This window comes from Lepidochelys olivacea (genome assembly GCF_965140295.1).
Source record: "Lepidochelys olivacea isolate rLepOli2 genome assembly, chromosome: 4".
NCBI lineage: Eukaryota > Metazoa > Chordata > Testudines > Cheloniidae > Lepidochelys > Lepidochelys olivacea.
The window spans coordinates 128,828,060-128,853,396 of NC_140414.1; the positions used below are offsets into that span (position 1 = coordinate 128,828,060).

At 37.8% G+C, this 25,337-nt stretch overlaps 1 protein-coding gene across 2 annotated transcripts in view; it reads right to left on the reverse strand.

The window, feature by feature from the left end:
* Positions 1-25,337, reverse strand: part of HTT (huntingtin) — a 183,800-nt gene that overhangs the window by 21,757 nt on the left and 136,706 nt on the right. Inside the window, exons 46-60 of one of the 2 annotated variants that reach the window (XM_084626754.1) lie at positions 24,736-24,874; positions 23,943-24,065; positions 23,004-23,217; positions 22,660-22,805; positions 21,923-22,100; positions 21,529-21,624; positions 20,945-21,132; positions 18,456-18,582; positions 13,759-13,859; positions 11,557-11,711; positions 10,966-11,105; positions 10,667-10,749; positions 5,264-5,394; positions 4,937-5,066; positions 239-394 (exon numbers count right to left, since the gene is read on the reverse strand). In XM_084626754.1, coding sequence (XP_084482880.1) covers positions 239-394; positions 4,937-5,066; positions 5,264-5,394; positions 10,667-10,749; positions 10,966-11,105; positions 11,557-11,711; positions 13,759-13,859; positions 18,456-18,582; positions 20,945-21,132; positions 21,529-21,624; positions 21,923-22,100; positions 22,660-22,805; positions 23,004-23,217; positions 23,943-24,065; positions 24,736-24,874 — 2,107 coding nt within the window. Of the gene's footprint in view, positions 1-238; positions 395-4,936; positions 5,067-5,263; positions 5,395-10,666; positions 10,750-10,965; positions 11,106-11,556; positions 11,730-13,758; positions 13,860-18,455; positions 18,583-20,944; positions 21,133-21,528; positions 21,625-21,922; positions 22,101-22,659; positions 22,806-23,003; positions 23,218-23,942; positions 24,066-24,735; positions 24,875-25,337 lie in introns of both variants that reach the window. The other variant, XM_084626753.1, reaches the window with a different exon arrangement.

Here is a 25,337-nt window from a genome sequence, read left to right on the forward strand (position 1 = left end):
TGGGTCTAGCTTTGATTAAGTTAAATTAATTATTAAAATTATAAAAAAAAATGGATGGATGAGAAGTAATTAAAAATGTATTAAAAATATGAAGCTGCCACTATGACAGGTGCTCCCTAAAAACCTCTGAAAGTATGCCAGTTCTTTGTGGCAGAAGTGCAGCAATTCCAGTACCAAATAGACCAAAATAGCAGTACATTCACAGACTTGCCACAACTTTTAAGTGACAATTTCTTACCATTCCAAGAACAGCAGCTGCTTTACATGTGGCTGGTACCAAATACTGAATGAGAATCTCATCTTCTGATGGATGCACCTTCCGCAATTCTGTCAGTGTGGTGTACATCATCTCAAATTGATTCCTTTCTGTAAACAAGTCAGACACTGCCAGAAGCTGTGAACATGATAAAAATGGAGTAGAAAAATCTGTAATTATCAAGTCACAAACAGACTGTCCCCGCTTAATATAACTACCAGAAAAAAAAAATTAAACTCCTTTTATTGTAACATGGGCTATAAAAAGTTTTAATTTAAAAACTACAGTAAAATCAGATATAGCCTAATCAGACACTGGCTTAAAAAGAAACAGTCAAACTTTAAAAAGACAAAGAACCCAAGATGGTAGAATGACATTTACACACATTTTAAAAGAAAATATTTAAAGCCAGTTCTTCTTACATACCTTCTGAAAGCAGAGTTTAGGATTCTGTATCTCTTAAATAACAATAACACAAAACATCAGAAAATGCTCCCTGCTTTGTTTTAGGAATTATGGCTGAATTGCTTACTATCTTAATCAATGTGTTAGCTAACTCAGTCTTGAATATGTATCGGGGTGGCGCCCCAAACATATTCCTCAATGCTCTTTTCTACCACCCAGGTATTTTTACTATCACTTGACCCCTGAACAGGAGTCAAAAAAACCCAAAACCACTTGGATTGCACAGTAACTTGGATCTAAGATGTGTTCTCAATACGTATTCCACGTCTGGGGCACTTCTGCCCCAGGCCAAGATTGGAATCAGTAGTGCCCACTGGACCATGCCTGTGCCTTTCATGCCCTTAAGCCCCCTCGCTTGAGGGCATAAAGTGGGCGAAGTGACCAACCAACCCTCATTTCCTTCACCAATATGGAATTCCAGTGTTGTTAGACCTTGCAGTAGCTGGGAAAGGAGGGTGGGTTGAGGACTACATATAGATAATATATCTGGAAGAGCTCCAGTCACTATACAAGTTAAGTAACTTCCCTTTCTTCTTCAAGTGCTTGTCTATATGTATTCCTCATCTGGTGACTCACAAGCAGTGGACAAGATAACAGAGACAGGTGCTTGGATTCTAACTAAAATAATGACTGTAGCACAGCTCTACCAAATCAAGCACCAGATAGAGATGCCTCTGCCATGGAATAAAGCTTAAGAAAGATACATATCATCTTCCAACTAGCTGTCGTATATATGTTAGTTATGGAATGTTTCTGAAACAAACTCCAGAAGCTGCATGTGCTCTTGTGTTGTATGACGTGCTAATCTGCCCTGGAGGTCCATATGTAGAGAAGGTTCTCTCTACATACACCAACAACACAGCTTCCATGTCATGACATGTAGAGATGCCAGGTCTGAATGAAGTTTTCTTCCCTTGTCCTGGCTGATTAAGTCCTAAGGGAAAGAAAAAGTTATTGGGGGACTATATGGACAACCTGTTGAGCTCTACCACCTGGCCAGGTAAGGCTAACAGAGTGATTAATCCCAAATCCTGCGTGATCTTTTTCATTATTCATGGGATCAGATGGATGGATAGGCAGTCATAATATAGACCTTGAGTCCACAGAATTGGAAAAGCATCTGACTGTGAACTGGGACTCGGTCCTCTGGTGGAGCAGAAATTTTTGTACTTCTTGTTCTTGATTGCAAACAAATCTGTGCAAGGAAAATCCCACTGGTCAAACACTGACCCAATGACAGAGTCCTTCACAAACCACTTGTGGTTCTATTAGAAATATCTGCTGGCATATTCTGAAGACATGGCAAGTGGATTATCAAAACAGTTATTTGGTGTTGGATATGCCTTTCCACAGGTAATGGCTTTCTTGCATAGACAAATGGATCTGGTCCTTCCCTGCTTATTTACATAAAATGTTGCAGTTATAGTGTGTCATTATTCAGATGCTTTGTCCCCTGATGTGGCTGAGAAAAGCCATATAAGCAAGACACTGCTCTGTATTCTAGAACACTTATATGTAACAATTTTCTCTTTGGACCACCAAACCTGTGCTCTGAGATAGCTAGGATGGGGAGCTCATCTAGGCATCGAAACATCGGTCACTGTACACTTCACAGGAAGTGATGGGTAGAAAGCAACACCCTTACATACTTGATGTGGTCCTTCTACCAGTTTAACCACCTCAAGACTTGGGGGATTTGAATCTTCATGTCTTTATTATGAAGGTGTGGGCTATAAGAGGACTACAACCATTCCTCTGACAACATTGATGGAGTCTGGCGATTGCAGTCACAAATGCGCATAAGACCACGTCCTACCAGACAGATATGTCCTTACAGTCGTTTGAGGATTTTCTTGATGTTGGTTGATTAGTAGAGACATGTCAAATTTGGCTCAAGGTAGACAGACTACACCACAGCAAAAGTGTATCTGGGCTCTGATAAATTACATTTTCTGAGCATGAGTTAGGGAGGATTAGTCCTTGTTTATATTGAGCCCTAAACCTGTAGAATATACTCAACCACACAAGGAGACAATATACTGAATCCTGTCCATGACTTGCTAGGGAGAAGTTCCTTGAACCAACCAGACATCAAAGTACATTAAATGAGCTGCTACTGCAACCAAACATTTCACAAAAGTTCTTGGGGCTTTTGACAAACCAAAAGACACACTTTGTACTGAACGTGTGTGTTGCTGACCACAAAAATGTAGAGATTTCCTGTGCGCTGGATGGATGAAAACATGCATCCTGGAGCTCAACAGCTGCAAATCAGTCTAGAGGATCCAAGGTGGTGATTACTGAGGACAGGGTCACAATCCAGAACTTGAATTGGCCGATGAATGTGTTTAGGTTTTTAGGTCTAGGATGAGGCAGCCTATTGATTTTTGGGGGGACCAGAAAATAATGGGAATAAAAGCCCTTTCTTACAAACCGAGGAGGAGCCGCCTCACATTGCTCCTAATTTCAGGAGGGATTGTGCCTCCCAATGTAATAGACTCTCATAAGAACGGGGTCCAGAAAAGGGATGGTGAAGACAGATGGACGGTAGGAAAGTCTTGAAGCTGAATGGAGCAACTTTTCCCCTATTACCTCCAGCACTCATTGGTCAATGGAAATATGGTTTCAGGCTTCCTGAAAACTAAAGAAATGGTTCCCAAAAAGGGTGGGGAAAGGGTAAGGATCTCCCAAAACTGGCTGACGGCTCTAGAAGTGACCGTCAAATTAACTGCTTCGAGGAAGGTAACAGTGTCATGGCAATGGTGACAACATATTAAACTCAATTGGGAGGATAGGCAGACCTGTGATAGGAGTATAGTTATGATGGAAGGCATTAATCTATAGACAACTGGAACACCGCTTGAGGCTGTGGCTGTGCTAAAGAGATGTCAGGGCTTCAGGTGTCTCTCATATCCCCTTTTCTGATATCCCCCAAAATCAACAGGGCTCTGGCCACTGACGCCTTGATCAATTCCAGAATCTCAGGGAATGGTCTGTTGCAGCATTCAAAAGTTATGTTTTACATACATACACAGAAATCCCATCAAGTTGAGTGTAAACACGATGGCCGCCCTCCTGGCCAACAGACCAGGGATCTACAGAACTAAAAGCCATGAGGTGCTTGCAACTGCTTGAGCTACAAGCCAAGGGTTCTGTAAACTGGGGTTGTAACAACTCATATGCTCTGTTGACCAACATAGAAGTGGACTGTAACACACTCACCAGTGGGTTACATAAGACCTTTGCAAAAGCTTAGCCAAATAACTAACAGAAGAACAGGGACCGCAAGTGCAATAGATCAGACACCACTAACTTTGCTCAGTCTTACAGCCATGGGTGGTGAGAAGGAATTGAGGGTCTGTTGGTCATTCCACACCCCCTTATGCTCTCAGGCTGGGGGGCTCAAGGGCATGAAAGAGGTAGGTGCAGCCTAACCGACAGTGCTAGCCAAAAGACTTCCATTAAGTTCATGGGGCAAACGTGCACCAGACATGGAAAACATACAGACAAGCACTCAAAAAATAACTTCTCTTTACTTACCCTTTTGGCTTACAAAACCAACAACTAAAGTAAAATAAGTAGTTTTGGGGTCCAAATGAAGGTTACTGTTTAGCAACATTATGAACCCAGATTTCCAAAAATGCACAATACATTATCTTTGTAGCAAGGGTGTCCCATCCTAAGATTTTCTAAGTCTATGAATAATTGCCTTTCAATTTATATTATCTTAAAAATTTCAGTGGCAATCACTCCCAGGTGCTCCATCCCTCAAGAATCCTAGATTTTATCAGATGTTTCAATAATAATCTTAGTGCCTACTTACATCATTTGTTCCTCTGCTTTTATATTTTCTTCCTCATTATATTACAGGGTAAACACAGAATCATGAACTCTAGTCTTAATAGGTAGGCAAGTAAAGGAAGAATTTATTCTCAAATTTATTCTTTTATAAAATATTTATTTGTAACTCAATTTTACACATATTCTACTATTAATGAGTGCTTAAAACAGCTTAATATATTTTAATCAAAAGCTTTCCCATTGAAATTTAAGTTACCATTACGGATGAAGGATGTATCATTACATCAATGACAATGCCTACAGAAGTCAGTTTTTCTGTATATTAGGAAAAGCTACTTTATAAACTCTCTGTAAACTCAAACATACCATGAAAGTGCACTCAATTATGACACAGAATTTATTTTTTAGACTTACTGATCGCACCACTTCACTAATCAGAATGACTGGTGTTCTCTTGCTAGGATTTGATGGCAATATCCATTGACTGTACAGTTCAAGCAAGAACTGAGAGCAAGAATGTATATCAACCCCAGCCCGGTGTTTCCTGCAATGTACAATGAGCAAAGATTACAATCACTATATTCATGTTTCTTTTCAAAGTAATTAGAAAAGCAATCCTTACACAGCATCCATTTTATAAAAAGCAACATATAATTCTCTTTTAATGACTTCAAAACGCAAGAACTATTAGCACTGAAGTCTTTTCAAAGTGGCAAACGAAAAAAAAGCAACACAAGTGACCTGGAGTTAATAGGAGAGGTTGGTGGTGAAGAAGGAGCAGGCATATCATTCTCATCTTCTTCATCTTCATCCCACTCCTCTTCTCTCAATGGAGTGATGTTATTTCCTAGCCACACGGAGTGTATAGAAACCTTAAATATCAGAAAACATTAACTTGAAAAATATTTAGCTTTTTCATAATCAAATTAGAAGTTGCTAGAACAAAAAAGCTATAACAAACTTTTCTATTTAAAAGAGGAGCAAAAATACTGTACAGTATCAAGATAGGTTTATAAAACCTTTATACCATTATTTTTATAGTATTTTATGTTGCATATGTGTTGTGCTTATATGGCAGCAATAAGATTATGCTGTGCACCCTATCACTTCACTGCAAATACTGAACTTGTTTCTAAAAACGTATGGCATATTGAGTTTACAGGCACAACAGTGAGTTTTACAGGCATCGATCATACCACTACACTTACAGTACATTAGCACAGACCCATTAAGCTATAGCTATAACCAACTGTATCTTATCTGGGAACCAATATATGTATGAGCAAGTCCCAACCCTGAATTTTCTAGCCAAAAATACTTTCAAAAATGTTTCCTTTATTTATATTCTAGTGTCAAACTAGAAACAATTCAGAAAGTGCTACTACTGTAAAATTAAAGAGGACATGGGACGGTTAGTGACTGCTGGGTCTACTGCCATTTGCAAAAGTTTAGAAACTTAACTGGGTTTAGCTAATCGCAACTCCTATGCTAATTTCAGAAAAATGCTTGTGAGGAAAGGGAATTGGAAGGTCAGAGTTTGAACAGTCATGTTTAAAACAGCCAAGGCTCAAGTAATATGCAATATTAGAGGACTTCTACTATGAGATATATGCAGTGACATTGCTGCCTTCCCTTAGATATGTCTGGAGGAGGGGAAAAAAAATAGATCAGCATGAAACCCTGATATCATTCCACAGGGTTTTGTGGGAACATCTGAATATGTGTGAATCCCATCCAGTTTGCATAACTGGATTTTGCACCCTAATTTTTGGGGCTAAATAAATCCCAAACTCAAAGTGCCAGTTAGCTGACATGGCCTCACTGTTGGGTTGAAACTATGAAAAAAAATCAGACAAAACTAAAATCAATCTGGCCAATGCTAATGAAAGCTGGGACAAGTTGGCTGAACGGTTAATGAATCTTAGAAAACCTGATGAAAATGTTGAGCTTATAACTAAGTCCAGAACCAGCCAGGTTTTCTTTTGTTGCAGGTTTCACTATGAAAGTTTCACACAACTCTAGAAAAACACCATTTAGTATAAAAGATTTTGAGGGCTCTCCTAAATTTTATATGTTATATTATTCCTGCTCGTGTACAGGTTAATATTACAATTTTTACGTCTAACTTCTGACTGAAAATATTACTTTAAATGTGACTTTTTTTAAAAAATCTGGATCCAGAACTTTCCATCTTCTGCTCATCTATTACTGTAATTTACTAACATTTCAAATATTCCATAGTGAAACTGAAGTTGAAGGAAACACAATCTACACTAAAACAATTATCCCCAGCCAGTTTTGCTAATTTCCATTGTGCTGTCAGTTTGCAGCATTGGGCAGAAAAATTAAGTAATGATGATTTTCAGATTTGCAAGTCTGTGTGTGTGTAATCTCACTGAGTCAGACTGAGTGTGTATTTCATTTCTATGATGCATTTTTAAAACCTTTCATGCTCTACTGTTCTTTGAAAACTAAGCAAGAAAAGTAAACTCCTTAAAAACCTATGTTTTGGAACATCCTTCAATATACTTCCCAGGGTAACTGTAAGAAGGTCACTAGTAGTTTTGTTCAAAAAAATCATCATCACTGGGATTGTTCATTGTCTCTGAAAAAATGGGACGATTTCATTTGGGTACCAAGATATGAATTTAGTAGGCACTCATTGGAAATATTGGCCTCAAGTGTTAAATATTTATAGCACTGCTTAGTTACACTTCTGTAAAGCATTACATTCATATCTGGCACACAATAAGAATGTTTGTATCAGTTTGCTCAATAACAAGTCAAAGTGATATTTTTCCCCGAGTACAGTAAGCTGAGACCAGTTTCCAAAAAGCAAGTTGTGCCCTTGCTTATCTTATCATTGATAAGTTTATGAAACCAGAAATTAGATGGAATTTTGTTGTTGTTGTTGCTGCATAAGCCGAGTACAATATAGCTTGAAGATTCAGATACATTGGTTCTGCAATGCAGACTGCAGTAAAAACTTGTGTTTGCAAGTCATCTGAGAAACCATCTCTTGACCACCACAGAGCAGCTCCAATTTTTCTAATTTAAGTTCAAAATATCATTTCTTACAATAACTACATTTTATGTAAGAAGCTGAGTCACAATTCTGAATTTTAAAGCAAAATATAATACATTTTTAAAGTATGTTTAAGTGCTCTAAAGGAAGAGAGGGAGACTAAGGAGTTAAAAATCTTACATGGATCACAATTAGAGAGAGGATTTCTGGTCTCAACCTAGACTACAAAACATGGTTTTACTCCAGTTATCTATATAAAAAGTTGCTTTAATCAGGGAATGAAGTTATTTCTATGAATTCTAACTTGAAAAAAAAAAGTTTCTACACAAATAATTAGTCTAGCTAAACCAGCTTTATCTTTCCTAAGTGTATGTTTATGTTCTTCCATCCCTTCCCTAAAATTATTCAGAAAAAATACAGATTTGCTTCCTCCTTTTAAAAATAAAATAGGCTTAAAATGTTGCATTCTTGTTTGCTCTATATTGTGCAAGCAGCAGCTGTAATGATGATGTGTACACCACAACGTCCATCCAAGATATTCAACTATACTGAGGTTATGATTTTAGTTAAATTAGCTGGCATTATATAAAGCTAGATAGGAGCACAACACATACATACTTTCCCTTAGTCTAACCTTTTTAATATTTATAAATATTTTATATTTATATATATTATACACACAATACCCACATATAGCATTATACACACAACAATCAAGGATATTTATGTCATGTTTTCAGGGGCTTGCAAATTGGAAATAAAATTCAATCCAGGCAGAAAAAGTGGTACAAGATCTCAGTCCACAAGCTAAATAGCAAAATGTTTTGTTTGGGTTTCTGATTTGGAGTAAAGGCACATAGGTGAGTGAGGAAATGAATAAAGAATGTGAAAAAAATCCATTTGGCCATTTTAATTTTTACGGATGTAAAAAATGATTCTCTCCAATGATTAATCTCTGGATAAGGATTAAATGTTTTTGTTATTTTGAGAAAGAAAAATAAGACTAATATTAAGTTATTTTAAAAATAAAGTTACTCATCATGAGCAACAAATCCTAATTGCCAGAATATTCACAAATGTGCATGGTGCATTTTGGCAGGGTCATATTTTAGACTGCAAGCTAAACTTAATTTCACAGCTGCATATTAGTCTAATGATGGAGTCACTTCAATTAAAAAAACTGAAAGGAAATTCAACACACAAACACCCTACTCCAGAAGATCATTTATTTCAATGTGTGAGGCTAAATTGTCTATATTGCATCTCTGGTACAGTGCTAAACACCAGAAGTTTGTATAATGTGTTTATACAATGAAAAATATTGTAATGCTCAGCTTTGTTGACAAAATTACTTGAAACATGTCAAAGGCATGTCATTAAGGAGTGAGCCAATGACATATTTGAAGATTTTACAAAAGAAATTAAATTGGAGGAGTTGAAGAAAAAAAAAATCAGAAAAGTTAACTTGTGAATAAACTTAATTTTCACTCCATAGCGCACACGCACACAAAAAGCTTTCCTGGCCAAATAAACTCACCTTGGGCAGTAATATTTTTGGACGTAAGTGTGGCAGACATGGCATTTTTCAGCAATATCCTTGATACACCTTACTGAATTAAGTTTATGTATCTTTGGGGTCCATTATTTTAAATGAATGATTTATCTATTATCATGGGCCAGGAATGTATGTAACATCTGCAGTGGGGAAATGTGACAGATGTCAGACTTGGGGGTACAAAGGATTATGTTGCATAATGTGCCAGATAATAATGGACTTTTGGAACAAAAAGTGTTAAGTGGTTTTCCTGGAGACTATCTCGGGGAGGTGAATGCAAATTCCTGGTTACACAAAACCCAGCCTTTTGAAGCTATGCCCTTAGAAGTGGACTATTGTTTGCTATCACCTGTTACATGAGGCCAAGATCAAATGACCAAGCAGCATCAATGAAAGGCTGAACTATTCATGGTAGTTCTTATTCTGAATCTGAGACAGTTATGAACTTATAGCAATGGGGTGAACTCAATTGTGGGTTTTGAAGGACTGACTTCTATGAGAGCCTGAGGCTGGAGTTGGGGTAACCTCTTGTAAGCTTTTTAGCATGCATGCAGGTTATTTTTTGTTTTTAAATGTGCTTTATTTGTAATGGTTTCACCTTAAGTATAAAATGTACTTGCATAGAAAGAGCTGTGTGGTAACTTGTAACTATAGCAATTATGCTGTTAGTAGCTTCTGGAGAGAAAGCAAAGCACAGACACTGGCCAAAATGGAGGCAGGGAACTGTGTAGCCTGGAAAAACCCAGGTCAGGAGGGAGAGACATGTAGGTCTCTTCTCAAGAGAGGTAATGACTGTGGAGCTATGAGACTAGAGTGGGTGTCCTCAAGGGACCATGGAGGTGGAATACGGGTGCAGTTGCCCTGAACAGTGACAAAAAGTACCTAAAAATGGTATTTTGTAATAGAAGTTCCTTCTCAATCAGAACTTTTGCATTGCTAGTCCTTCAATAAAAATGTTGGTATTGTCATAGCTGTAATGATTTTCTTGTAGGAAATACAAATGCCTTGCTAATGGACAGTAATATGACATCCAGCAAGTTAAAATATTCTCAACTAATAAAGGGGGAAACGGGTCCTAGAGACAGACAACATAAGTCTGATATTTTCCATATCTTACTTGGAAATACTAACTTGGGCAATTTAGATCTTTTAACAGTGACAGAAACCTTATTCAAATATAGTATTTGAAATTGAAAAGTTTTTGCTAATGCATATGTGCCTTTTTAAAATGGAATACTATTTTTCCAAATGGAGTTTAAATTTAGTCATGGAATGAAATATTTAAATTATGCATTTAAACATCAGAATTATTGATAAGGCATTATACTTGGTGCTAACAAGTATTTAACGAATCGTGGTGGAGAACTTGTGCTCCCTAGCTAGGAAATTTATTTACAACTCAAAAAAAAACTTCACTTGTTTTGTTTTCAGTCAGGATTTAAGATTGTCCTTAGTTTACTAAATCTAAATTGGATGTTAAGCAATGCTTCTTAAACTGGATTTTTGAGAATAAAGACAAGAAAGTTTTAAAAAGTTTGGGCTTGATGTATTAACTTGAACAAACCTGTCCTAGTTTATAGCCCATGTTTCCCATTTCTCGCTCAGTATTGATCTGCAGTAAAAGTTTTTCATGGCTGATAAGACCACCTAAAATAAAAAGACAAAGGACTTTTTAAACAAATGCCCAATAAACCTGAAAACTACTTTTTTTCTACATTATTTGTTCAGAATAGTGTATATGGTAATTCCTGTAAATGTTTTTCTATCACATATAAGAAAAGTTACTTTTTTCAGCAAGCAGTCATCATTTCATTCACTGCAGGACTGAAGAATTATTGGTATAAATGACCATTGCACACATACCTGTGGTAGCAGGAGAAAGTGATGGAACAGGGTCCCATGCTTGATAAAAATGGTGAGTGGCAATATTATCCCTTTTAGATATCATTGCTTGGATTTCTTGTTCCACAATTCCTCTGATAACACTTAACTTCCTCCCAAACCTGAAAGCTCAGAAGAAAGCACATTAATGGTTTAAGATGATGTTTTTTCAATATTTGCCTATAAAATTAAGTATGAAAATTACTAGTTTACTATTCTAGCTGCATATTTACTTAGTTGTTTTTAAACAAGTCTGAAATTTTGCCTGAGCTTAGGGTTTACTGTGATTAGGATTCCTTCCATATTTAGCTTAGAAAAACATGAAGAGCTTTCATCAGGCAACTGCTATGCCAACAAAAGAGATTTAGCTATATTTAAAAATAAATGTACTTGTAGTGTAGTGTTTCATTTTGGGGTTTACAAAATATAGCGTGTGTATGTATACGTACACACATATATATCTATATTATACACCACATGTCTACATGTTACTAGAATATCCTATCTTGTACAGAGCTTGATAGAGAGTTATCAATATACATTAATGTGCTTTCAGAACAGGTGAAATAATACCTTGTATCCAGAACTTTTAAAGCTTTATTGCGCGGCTGCTGTTCCAAGCAGCTAACTGCTGGATTGCCTGCAACTGGTATCGTCATTGCACTCAGCACCAAGGAGGTTATTGCTTGTACAGCAAGAACATTAATTTGAGTCCTCTCTGTGTCTTCCTGTAAAGTGATCATACTCTATGTGAAAGTGAAATTGGAAAATCATAAGTTCCACCAAAACCAATGTAATATATCACTTGATGCTACAGATGTTCTCTCAATACTCCAGTGGAAAGCAACACCACAAGGACTTTGGCAATGTTTCTGGTGAGAGTGTAGATTACTTCCTGACCAGAAATCTGGCCACCACATCAATCTCCTGATCTATGTCGTAGTTTGCATGATGCCTCATACTCTTTGGGAACTAAATATAATTATAAGGATTTAACCTACAATCTCGTGACAGATATTTTTTCATATTTCCAGAACCATCCACCTACTTTCATGTTGCGTCTAAGTTCAAATGGATCCATTCCCAAGTTTTTGTGATCATTTCTTAGATCCTGATTAAGTCGCAACAATATAATCCATCATAACCAAATGATATACATTTGTGCTCGAGTCAATAACTACTATGACAAATATGACAATTTCCTGCAATATCCTTGTCAAACCTTATTGAATTATGTGAAATTTTACTGTATTAAGTTTATATATCACTGTGGGCCAAAGATTGTATATAATTTCATTGGGGAGGAGACCACAGCCCTCCAGGAACTAAGAACTGTAATTAAGCAAATTCACTCAGGCTATAACATTTGCTAAGAGGGACCATCACCTTGGGAGACTTGCATACGCCAGTTACAACTGGATTCTCTAGAGAACAGCAGACCAGAAAAGGACTTTTGTACAAATGAGTTTAAATTGACTTAGGGCAGTCTTTCTGATCCTACAAATGGACAGGACGTTCTATCCAAAGGGAAGGCCCCAATCCTTAGGGAAGGGTTGGAAGGTCTGACAGCAATCAGAGCCCTTGTTGGAGATTGGGGAAGAGAGGTGATCTCTGGTAAGCTTATTAGCTAACAATCATGTAGGTTCTTTTATTGTTTTTAACATTTCCTCTGTAATGCTTTCACCTTAAGAAAACTGTTACTTAAGACATTAACAATTTTTTCCAATTTTTGCTGTATTCAGCAATCTTTGCCATTCTATACATTTCTCTTAGGTACTCATTTCTTCAATTTTAAAAAAATTATATGGCTACCACTGCCATAGTATCAGAGCATCCCCAATCTTTAATGTATTTACCGTCTGTGAAGTAGGTAAACATGTCCCCATTTTATAGATGGGAACTGAAGCACAGAGAGACCACATGACTTGCCCAAGATCACAAAGGAAGTCTGTGGTGGGCAGCAAACTGAACCTAGATCACCCAAAGTCCCAGGCTAGTGACCTAGCCACTGGCCCATCCTTTCTCCCCATTCTGCCTACACAAAGCCTCTCCTAATTCATTCATATTTATTCTTTTTAGTTTATATTTATTTTCCAATACATTGTTTCCATTGCAGCACTTTGTAAATGTTCAATTTCAATAACCTTGTCTGTTAAATATGCTGAGGTAAAACATATTTAAGGGTCTTATTGATACAGTACTTTCAAGCAAGTGCAGGGAGATGGACCACAGAGCGGGTTTTTCCATCTATGACTTCTATGGGTTAGTTCAGGATACAACAGCAACAGAGACCAAGCTACATTACACATCCTGCTCACTTTGTGATATAAATCTTACAACAAACAGTATTGTATCAAGCTACTTTTTAATACTAAAATAGGAATAGAAAATATCATGTGCAATCTGACCAAATTATTGTTGCTGTTGGAACCTTAGTGCATTTCCTGAGTCTGATTATAAAGATGCAGCCTTTTTCTGATGCAATAAGAGGTTTCCTGTAATCTTTTAATAAAATTAAGCATCTGTATTATCACAATTAGGGTTTGACGTGTATTTCTTTCATTCTTCTGTAACTCAAAAATGGTTGAATTTTTTTCTCAAACTTTCCAAAACCATTCACCTACAGGCAGAGACTTTAGCCCAGAAGGTAAATGTTAAATATAAAGGAAATCATCTTGCAGTATTACAGTGGGCAAGGGTCCGCCTAACAGAGTAAAAAATTACCAATAAGGAAAAGCATTTATACTACATAAACATGTTACTGAATGGCTTTACCTCTTGTTGACTTTCTTCTTGGTCCATTACAATTGGTTGAGTTACAAGCACACCAAGGAGAGTAGCCCAGGTCTCTTCAAACTGAGTACGGCTGGTCCACCCTATGAATGTATTCAAAGGTATAAGGCTATTTACTACTTCAATGCAACTATAAACTAGCTTTTATTACAAACATGAAACAACATTTTAAAATGAGATGTAATTTCCACAGATATAATTTCACACTGGTTCCCTTCCAATTTAAGTCATTTTTATAATTGTCGTAACCTAAGTTTCTCCAATTCTATTTTAAAAAATGTCAATCTCTTACCTAAACTGGATTCTGAACATGCGTACTTAAATGATCCTATTCTGATTTGTTTTTCAGACACAATTATAGTTTTTGATCTTCTAGTTTAAAAGCAATAAAACCTCAAGGCACAAAAATTTGAGAACAGGGTTTTCATAATACTACACACCAAAAGCATCCAAAAATAGATCCCTGACTACTAAAGTTTACATATAAAATAAATAAAATCTGAGAACATTCTTCCAACTAAGCATACAGAGTAATCAAGCAGGATACAGACTTACATCGTAGATTAGTCAAATACATCCTCTTCTGTGATGTGTTATCAAAACAATGATCTATTTTAAGTACACAGAGAATTTTATGGTGCAGCCTTGCAAATCTCATTTGGTGGGAAAGACCCATCCATTTTACTTACCGCCTCCATTGCTCTTTTTAATGAGCCTTGTGTGATATTATCTGATTAAAATATGACTATGAAGATCATTGTTGCTACCACTGCTATATAATTGCAACAGATCTTGTACAAAGTATGTCAAGTAAGGTGTCTATGGAAAGGTTATGAATTGCTGAATAGGATTAGGCTATTTGTATGCATGTATCATTTTTGTATCTGAAGTTATGAATATTAACTATGTACCTGTATTTCAAATTTATTTGGGCATAAGCTTTCGTGGGCTAAAACCCACTTCATCAGATGCATGGAGTGAAAAATACAGTAAGCAGTATATATATCACACCATATGAAAAGATGGGAGTTGCCTTAACAAGTGGGGGGGGTCAGTGCTAATGAGGCCAATTCAATTAAGGTGGAAGTGGCCTATTCTCAGTTGACAAGAAGGGGTGAATATCAAGAAGGGGAAAATTACTTTTGTAGTGCTAACGAGGCCAATGCAATCAAGATGGATGTTGCCCATTTTTAACAGTTGACAAGAAGATGTGAGTATCAGCAGAGGGAAAATTACTTTTTGTAGTGACCCATCCACACCCAGTCTTTATTCGGGCCTAATTTGATGGTGTCCAGTTTGCAAATTAATTCCATTTCTGCAGTTTCTCATTGAAGTCTGTTTTTGAAGTTTTTTCAACAAAAAAACTTCAAAAAACAGACTTTAACAAAGAAACTGCAGAACTGGAATTAATTTGCAAACTATTGAAATAATTTGAACTTTTCAAGTTAAGTGGGTTTCCTAGGAAATACCTGGAGGGGAGGGAAGAGAGGGTCACTCACCTTGTGCAGTAACTGAGGTTCTTCAAGGTGTGCATCCCTGTGGGTGCTCCACTGTAGGTGTTGGTGTGTCCCAGCGCCGCCGACTGGAGATTTTTGGTAGCTGTGTGTGGTCGGGGCGCGCATGCACAGTTGTGCTGCCTTGTGGTGCTGTTAGTGCTTGCGCATCCTGGCCCTTCCCATTCCTTCTCTACTATAACCCTCCTATTTAGAACTCCGGAATAGAGGGGAAGAGGGTGGGTAGTGGAGCACCCGCAGGGATACACATCTTGTAGAACCTCAGTTACTGCACAAGGCGAGTAACCCTCTCTTCTTTGAGTGCTGTCCCTGTGGGTGCTCCAGTGTAGGGGACTGTAAAGCAGTGCCCCATTATGGCCAGTTGGGTTCCGGAGTAGGTTGGATAGTCGATGATAGTACCGTAAGACCTAGTATTGCATCTGCCTCAGAATCTTTTGTGATTGCGGAGTGGTTTGTGAACGTGTGTACTGAGGCCCAGGTTGCAGCCTGGCATATTTCTTTGATTGGTATATTATGTAGAAATGCTGTTGAGGCAGAAAAGGCTCTCGTTGAATGGGCCCTAATCCTCTGTGGGGATGCTATCGTCTGTTGTTGGTAATATTTGTATTGTTGGTAATATTTGTACGCAATTTGAAATCCATTTCGACAATCTCTGTTTTGAGATGGCTGTGCCTTTTGATCGTTCTGTGGTGGATATGAAGAGTCTTGGTGACTTACGGAAACGTTTTGTTCTATCTAGGTAGAATGTTAGTGCTTGTCTAACATGTAGTGCGTGTAGCACGGATTCCTGAGTAGACCGATGTGGTTTAGAGTAGAGCGCAGGTTGATTGATGTGGAATGATGAAGTTAACTTATGTGTGGTCTCAAAGTCACTTTGTCTTTAAAGAATACAGTGTAAGGCGGATGGGCCATAAGGGCCCCAATCTTGCCCACTCTGAGTGCTGATGTGATCACTAAGAGGAACACTACCTTCACTGATAAATGTAGTAGCGAGCAGGTAGCAAGTGGTCTGAACAGGGTTTTGGTGAGGTTCTTAAGTACGAAGTTAAGATCCCATGCTGGTGTTGGTTTGCGGACCACAGGGTACATGTTTTGAATTCCTGTAAGGAATCGTTTGGTGATTGGATGCGTGAAGGCTACAAATCCTTCTATCTTGTGGTGAATTCTGCAATTCTTGGAATTGTTTTGGATCATCTATCACCGTGGTTGAAGGGAACATGACTGCCTCATCTGATGATGAAGAGGAACTGCGTTTCAGCGACAGTTCTTGTGCATCATCCAACTTCTCTATAGCTTCCTCAGGTACCTCCGATGGATCTGTGGCTGTCTCTATAGGAGGTCATATTTCCTTCCTTTGAGGGACGTGGGTCCCTTGCATTTGCGTGCTTTATGTCACCCCTGGATCCCAGTGTGCCCATTGCATTGGGAATGGTAAGGGTGGGCACATCCATGGGTTGGTCAACCATGGTGGCATCTCTCTGCGCAGTCATGTTTTAGTATTTCTAAGTGATGGTTGAGGTTTGGCACTGGAGGGGGAGGAGTGACCTGAGTAGAATACTCCCTCCTCCATATCGTCTTCCTCCTCGCTAGAGAAGGTCTTGGTTTATTGGCCTAAACGGTACCGGGGAGTTGTCAGTACCAGGTATAGAAGCCCCTGGTGTTGATGTTATTGGTCTGATCGGGGCCGGGATCATTGGTGCTGTATATATCTGTTCAGACACTTGCTTTGGTACCGACCTCTTGTGTGTCTCTTTAATCGGTGCCGATGTGGCTGATTTCATCTTTATTGATAACTGCTCCAGTGGAGTCTGTACAGGAAGGTTACATCACCGCTTTAGGTATCGGTGGCACCGGGTCCTTCCTTGGGGTGGATGATGCTGTGAAGGAGGAGGTAGTCTTATACCTTCCACTCGACTCCTTCTCTTTATCATTTGTGCTCACGGTGCGGCTCGTGCTGGATGTGCCCAGAGCATCCAACGTTCTAACTCTGCTAGCCACTGGCACCAAGGGTAATGATCTTGCCAGAGACAGTTTTCTCTTTAACAGCTCTTTCTGCAAGGGTGAGGCATCCCTTTTCCTCGATTTTCTGGAGGTTAGGGTGGTTCCCTATCCAGGGAGGAGGTTCCTGGAGAGTCTTCTCTCTGGTTCTTATTACTGTCTGATGGAGGAGTAAGAGATTTTTCCATCAAAATCATTTTTAGTCTCAGATCACTCTCTCTCCTAGCTCTGGCTTTGGCACTGGTACCAAAAGTCTCTGATCAGTGACGCCGGGATGCAACGACACCTACAGTGGAGCACCCGCAGGGACAGCACTCGAAGAAGAATGCAAGTTTCCTACTTCAAAACTCACACTTTGGAAGCTATGCTGTGAGGAGGGGACCCTTTATCTGCTGATCCCCGGTTATAGGACGACAGATTAAAGACCCAAACAATATAAAGACGACACTTTCACATTCACGGGGGCCAGTAAGCTTATTAGCAGTGTGCAGGTTCTTTTCGTGTTTTAATATGTTGCAATGCTTTCACCTTAAGAATAAATGTACTAGCTAAGAACGAGTTATGTATTACAATTCTGAGCTCAATTTAGTGCTCACTGAATTACAGTAATTCTATCCTGCTCTGCAATACCCACTATTCCACTTCACTGACTATCATTCTCTGTGTAGAAGTACCAAAACTGAATTGTTTGCGTGTTTTTTTCATAACACTGATATACATACATACCCCCCCCCACCTCGCTCCCTCACCCCCAATTAGAAAGAGACCAGTGGATTCATTTTAGTTTGGGAATTAAGCAGTATTTCCCTGCTCTCCGAAAGACGAAATCATGATCACAGGATATTTTGATTTAGTTTCAACCCAGAGTAAGGTTTTCCTATACTTCATTTTTGCTTTTATAATCAAACCTAGTTTATCTGAAGCTCATATACTCAAAAGTTATGTATCTGACACAAGGTCAAGTCCTCCATCATGTATCAAAGACACCAAAAATGTCCCACCACTTATCCAGATTTCTTTCTGTCCTCCAACACGTTTGAGTAAACAGTGATGGTCTATCAAACATAGGTTGTTCCCAGATCTACATTCCAAACGATGAATTTACATACTTCTGATAGCTAGAAAGAATAAGTATTCAAAAGAACCATAAACATGTTGTCTACTTACCCAGTGTATTAATGCGATAGATGAACTCTTTAAAGATTTCTTTTTCTTGAAGAAATTCTACAGGGATTTCTGGAAAAGCTGTGCCAAAATCACCTGCAGGTTTTGGTGACCAGCCTAGTTTCCAGACCTGTTGGAATATAAAAAGGATACTAATTATTTTAAAATAGTAAATGTTATATTAATCTAACAGCTATGATCATCACATTTGGAATTAAAAATAGCAAGATACCAATAGTAAAGATAATCCATCCTAATGCACAATGGATTTGTAAAAAGATTCTAAATTCAAACAGTACTTTTATGTGCCTACTACATATTTGACAGTCTTTTTCATGGTATTTTAAGCATGTGTTACACAACCTGCTAATAACGCAATGAAAATCACTCAACTCTTCCAACAGTAACAAAAACAAGTGGATAATCTTGTTACTAAAAAGCGTTTAAAAACTTTTTTTTTGTGACCGTTTCTAGTAACAGACTTATTATCCTTCTTCCTCTTTACTGAAAGTTGTCAGACAGGGAAACTTTTGGTAAATAAAAAAGCCAAGGTTTCTTTTCTACCCTTACATCATTTCAGAAGTAAGTATCTGAATGTGGTAAATCCCATACTCTTCACTTAGAGACCATACAGCACATCTCTCTCTCTCCACACTGGACTGAGTTTCAGAAGTTATTACATCAATTATGAATTTGGTCTACCTGAGTAATAGCGCATAGTACTGACACTAGGCCAGTAAAAAGAAAGAGGTAGTGCCTTGTAATAGCCAATTAAATTAGTTTGACATTTAAAGGATTCCATGTTTGCCTTAAAACCTGAACTGTGTTATTAAGACATTATGCACAAAACCTATATTTAATGGCTAGAAGCCCATCTAGTCTCAGAGGACCCAAAAATCAATGCAACCTTACTCCCCCTAAGGCAGCATTTTAAAATGAGATGTTAAATTTAATGGAAATAAGTAAAACTTGGAAGTTCCATGTTTCACACACCGAACTGACATCAGACAAATCTCACATTATTAATCTGGATTACAGTGGTGCCAACAATGTGCAAGGTGCTTTCCAAATAAAGGGAGTCCTCGGACTTACGATGCCCAATTTATGTCGGACACCACTTACGACACGTTTCAACTGACTGCCTGTTTCGTCCCTATGATGCTTGTTTCGCCCTTATGGCACCCCATTTGCATAAAGTTTGCTTGACATACTTCCTGGTTGCGCTATACTGGTATGGAGCTAGAAGGGGTCACTTCTGATTGGCTTCAAGGCAGAGGGGTAGCTTGTTGCTGGATAGGGTTGCCACTTGTTTTTGATCGGCTCCCAGCCCTAAGCTCAGCCAATCAGAAAGCTTGAAGAGTGATTGGCTGTGCCCTTCTCCCTGGCTTTCTGAGCCTGTGTTGCCGGCATTCAGAGCATATGTGAGTTTGTGTGTTGATTTGAATGCTGCTTACAAAATACAGTGTACAGTAAATACATTGATGTTACAACATTAGTCATCTATCATTCATTTAGCACAAAAATCTGGGTTATTGTGGTAAAAATAGTGCATCAAGCCTTGGTTCAGGAACCAATCCGCCCTTCACACCATTGATTCCTTGGGAAAAGCGATTTCGTCTTACAATGCAATTCTGAGGAACGAACTGTTTTGTAAGTCCGAGGACTCCCGTATAACTAACGCTTTGCCCCAAAAGACAGATTATAAAAGTCAAACACCACCACTCTCCCCCAATCCTTCACAGAAATCATATACTTTTAAAATAAGCCCTTTACCTACCCACTATTAGTTGACAGTAGAATGTAAATGCTTTTGAGGGAAGGATTTGAAGGAGAGGTTGTGGCCTCTCAGACTAAATTAAGGGAAGGTATTCCACATGCAAAGGGTATAAAAAAAAGCACAAAGTGAACAAAAACTTTTGACTCAAGAGGAAAAAAAGTGTTCTCTCAACACTTTGTGGCATCCAGGTTGTCAAACACCAGTATATGCAGATTCAGAAACACTCTCCCCCACAACAGCTCAAAACGCTTCTGATAATTCTGCTTTGTACTTTTAATCAGAGGATTTTAAAGTCCTTTAAAAATATTAAGAAATCTTACAACAACTCTGAAATATTTATCAAGCCATTTTACAGGTATATTAACTACGCACTAGCAGGGCTAACTACCTTGCCCAGTTCAGTTAGCTAGCAGCAAATATGAACAGAATCCAAGAGTCCTGATTTTTTCTAACTACTGGAACCGTTTCAAACAAACAAACAAAGAACTCTCAAAGGATTCCATAATTCTAACCAAACATCCCACTCCACAGAAGATATTCATATTTGAAAATATTTTTACAACTAGTATTGCCAGGCGCTATTTAAAAAAAGGACAAAAGGGGACAACCAAATCTGAGAGTAAAGACTGAAGATCTAGCAAATTATTATATTCATTTTATCCAAAAATGGCCAGTATTTTTCATCCTCTATGAAAACAAACCATAATGCACGTACCAAGGGAGGTACTCTTGTGTAACTGTTTACTAGAGGCAGTCTACCCAAGCTGACGATTATGTTCTTAAGGACAGGAGTGAGAAATGCTGGGATACTGTTGTTTCTCTTATGTCCCAAAGCCAAGACAGTCTGTAAACACTCCACCATTTCAGCCACCATTTCACAAGATGCTGTAATATATTTTTCTTCTGAGTTGAGAGAAAAACAAAAGTTCAGTGTAAAATATTGTGAATATATACAAAACGCATACAGATCTAAAGATGCAAGAGGACACAAAAACTCCAATAAGCATATTTCTAACCAACTGAAGTGGAGTCTCAATGTCAGATGAGCCATATCATCACAGTAAATCCTCTTCCCACACCCAGACTTGTACTCATTCCCAATACAGTGCACCCTTCAAATGACAAGTTAATAGTTTTTACACTATGCAACTTAAGGTTCTCATAACACTTTTCAAATAGTGTTCCATTGACACACTGTCAGTTAAATTGCTTTAAACTGGAAATAAGGAGGAAAATCTGGCAAATTTTCTACAAACTATGTAAAACTGCATGGAAACTAGAACTTCACTGTTTACTTACTCTGAACATTTGAATCAACTTCATCCCCATTGACCCCTTTTGAAGTATTCTTCTTCCTTTCTGGACTAAGAAGCTGGTTTCCAGGTTCAATTGCAACTAAATTAGATAAATACAGAGAAACATTTTGATTATAGGTTTTTAATTATATTTCTCAGTTTTAATCCTTTCACAAAATTGTCAAAGCAGCACTTGTATTGGCAAGATATTTGACAAGTTCAAAGGTAAATAAAAAATAAAAAGTTAACTTCCATGGTGGAAACACATTTGGAAAAATAAAAAATTCTAAGGACAGTTGGAGAAAATTCTGCATTTCTTCAGGATTCTTAGCATAGGATCAGTGAGGTTTGCTGGTTTATTCAGAAGCATCTCCCATATTTGTGAAAATTTAACTCACCTGCCTCTATTATAAATCTGACACAATTAATTAGGGAGCAAGCCTGTGTCACATACACTGCAGAAGCCAGCAAATTCCAGAGACCAGGTTGCTGTAATGTCAGGCAGCAGCATTCCAAAGCAGCTTGAAGATCTACACTTAGTGGAATCTGTTCATGTATTAAATGCCATGACAGTGCCTGTACAAGAAAAAGTTTTCCATTATATCAAATTGTCCCCATATGCAAAAATATGAGATCAAATTATTTTTATCCACATAATTACATATATTTGCAGCTACCAAAACAAGAAAAATTAATTTTGCTAGTTACAGTAAATTAGCATGGCACTAGTTCAAAAAGTTCCAGCTAGGGGAAAAAAAAATTATAAGCACTATATTGAGTAAACTATCATGTTTATTCATCTTCCCAACAAGCCCCACAGTGCCGCTCTCCGAACTGCCAAGACCTTCCTGTCCCTCAGCCAGACTGCGGTGAGAAGTCTCCCTTAAAAATTTTTTTTTAAAAAATTAGTTTTTCTTGTCCCATATCCTCTGCTAAATTCTACCTGATGTGTACAATATACACAAAAGAGTAAGCACTGAATGAACTAATATTGGAAACTGACGCTTATACATAAACCTAGAGCCCAGAAATGCTTCTAGACCTGCAGAACTCGCATTGAATCTTCAAAGTTAGAGGGAAATGGAACATATTTGTAAACATTCTGTTGCACTTTTTATTACACTCACTCTCTTACCTCTAATGACATTACTACAAACTTCAGGATGTCACTCTCTTTGTCAGGTGGAATACAGAGAGATGCTGGTAATTTAGAGAGTAATAACAAATACTGAGCCAGTGCACGAGAGAGTTTCATCACAGTCTGATACACCATTGTGTCTCCTATAAAATAAAATGTCAGGGTAAAATCTAGAGGCTTGAAATAAAAATCATCACAGTTAACATTTTCTTTAACAGACAAAAAATTTTGGGCAAAATATTTTACTGCTGAGAATCTTTGATCCCATTAGAGAACTGACTTATTGTGACAACACTGTTATACAGTACAATAAAGAGAATAAGACCTTTATTTTGTATTACCAAAAATATCGCTTAGCTTGCTCCAATAGGCTGAAGTCTCAACTGGCTGCAATGGCTGAAAAACTTGATGGCTGGCAGGAAGTTTTTGAACAATGTTACACACATGGTCTAGGGTTACCCTATGGGCAGTTTCAAAGAGGCTGCTCTTTTGATCTTCTGAGATTTCGTTCATGCCAAGACTTAAACAGGGAGCTAACAAGCTTAAGTTGAACTCCTGAAATCACAAATGGTACATAAAAGTTTAGAAAGGACACATTTCCATGGAGAAAGGAAATTAAAGCAGTTGGGTAATACTATGCAAATTAATAGATCAACATTATGGAAGAGCCACTGTGATTGCCACAGTTAAGGTTGTGTTCCGTTTCATACTTAAAACTGGATTCCAACTTTATTTTGTTTGGAAAATGCCATCTGTCCCAAATTTGCAGCACCTAATTTGCATAAAACTAGAGTTTTCTATGAGTTTTAACTGATTGCTCTGTGTGCGCGTATGGGCGGGGGGATGGGGCGGTGGCCTGGGATTCCACTGGTGCTCGAGGGGGGAAAGGCCCAGGACACTGCTGGTGCTCAGGAGGGGTGGGGGCAGTGACCCCAGGCGCCGCTGCGACACTGCACCAGCTGCTGCCGAAGTCATGGAGGTCCTGGAAAGTCACAGAATCCATGACGTCCATGACAGACTCACAGCCTTAACAATAATTAATGCACTTGGCTATCTAGAGCACCTTTCAATTGGGAGCTCAAAGTACTATTTTAGTTGTCCAAAGTTAGTAAAACACAAAAAGTCAACAAAAACTAAGTAAAATTTAAAGAAGTTTTAATTTCTTTTTTAACAGTCTAATTTGGTCATTAACAGTAATATGAATAGGGACACTTTAAAATTTTAAAATATTTAGCAAGTGTCATCTTAAATTCTCCTCTTCTCATTATGAGAGACATTACCTTACTGGTCATGAAGGAGTTCAGTTCAGGCTGAGGTATCCTATTCACCAGCTCTGCACCTTCCAGCAGTGCAGAGTCTGACCTGACCCAGCACTGTGATCTGACTAGTGATACATACCAGTCCTTTAAAATAAATAAATAAATACCAGTCCTTTAAAATAAATAAATAAATAAAATGAAATTTACTATACATTTACTTTTGACAGAGCTAGAAAATAGTTCAATTTTGTTTTACCCACTAATTAGTCTTCTCAAAGAGACTGTCCCTTTGCCAATCCAGAATTACTGGATTAACCATGCCTATTTCTATCTGTGGACACAGAGCTGTATATATTTCAATTTAAGCACTGAAATTAGGTCCTCTAAGAGACTATTAGGTGTCATCTCATCTAGGCAAAACTTTCAAAGCATAAGGGGGTTAGTAAACAAGAATAAGAAAAACACAAAGCAAGAAAGAGCACACAGGATTGCTGAACAGACCGAGGTGGTCAGAGATAAGAAAGATGGTACCTATAAGTCTCTTAAGGAACCAGTGAACAGTTCTGAAGTAGCAAATGGACAAGTTTATCACAGTTAGATATAAATGTATGTGCATGATATTTGGTTAGCTGCAGAATTTAAGAAGAAATAGGCAGCTGATGTTTATTTACCACATTATTCAGATTTGTGCACAGAGCACTATATGGGGATTAAAAAAAGCTTCATTCATAGATATCTTTTACTAATAGAAAAGCTTGTTATAGCACAGATAGCAGATGTATTTTCCTATGAAATATTCTAAATATGGCCTTACTTTGTCTGGAATTACATTCTCTAAGGCTGGTTGGTTTTCCCCATCCAGTGGGTGTGAAGTAACCAAAGGTGAAGGGCTAGTTGTTTCTGGTGCTACTGTAAGACGAAACCTGTCCAATAGCGAGTAAAGTCTTTGGTGTCTGAAAACAGATACACACATCAGAAAATTCGAATTTTAAAAGGAGAGAGATATGGGAAATACAGGTAAGGTACATACTAACTATTATTTGTTAAAAGTATTTAGAGTAAGAAAGATAATTACTAGTTCAACATGCCAGAGAGAGTGAATTTTTCAAGTGAGCTTTACATGAGATCAAGGAGTTATATATTTAATCCAAAATTTTAATACACTACCTTCAAATCAAGTTGTCTTTAGAAGTTGGTCAGGAGTAAAGAGATATATTTTACTGAAAGTCATTGTTTATTTTAGATTAGTTTTTATTCAGAATTGCATTATGCCTTACAGTGCAGTATGCTTTGGAGTCCCATCCCCCTTTCCCCACAAAAAAAAAAAATTATATTTATTTATTTCTTTAAAAGAGGACAAGGATAATATGTTCTATAAATAAAGTTAACCAATACCAAAAAAAGTTTTTTTTATGA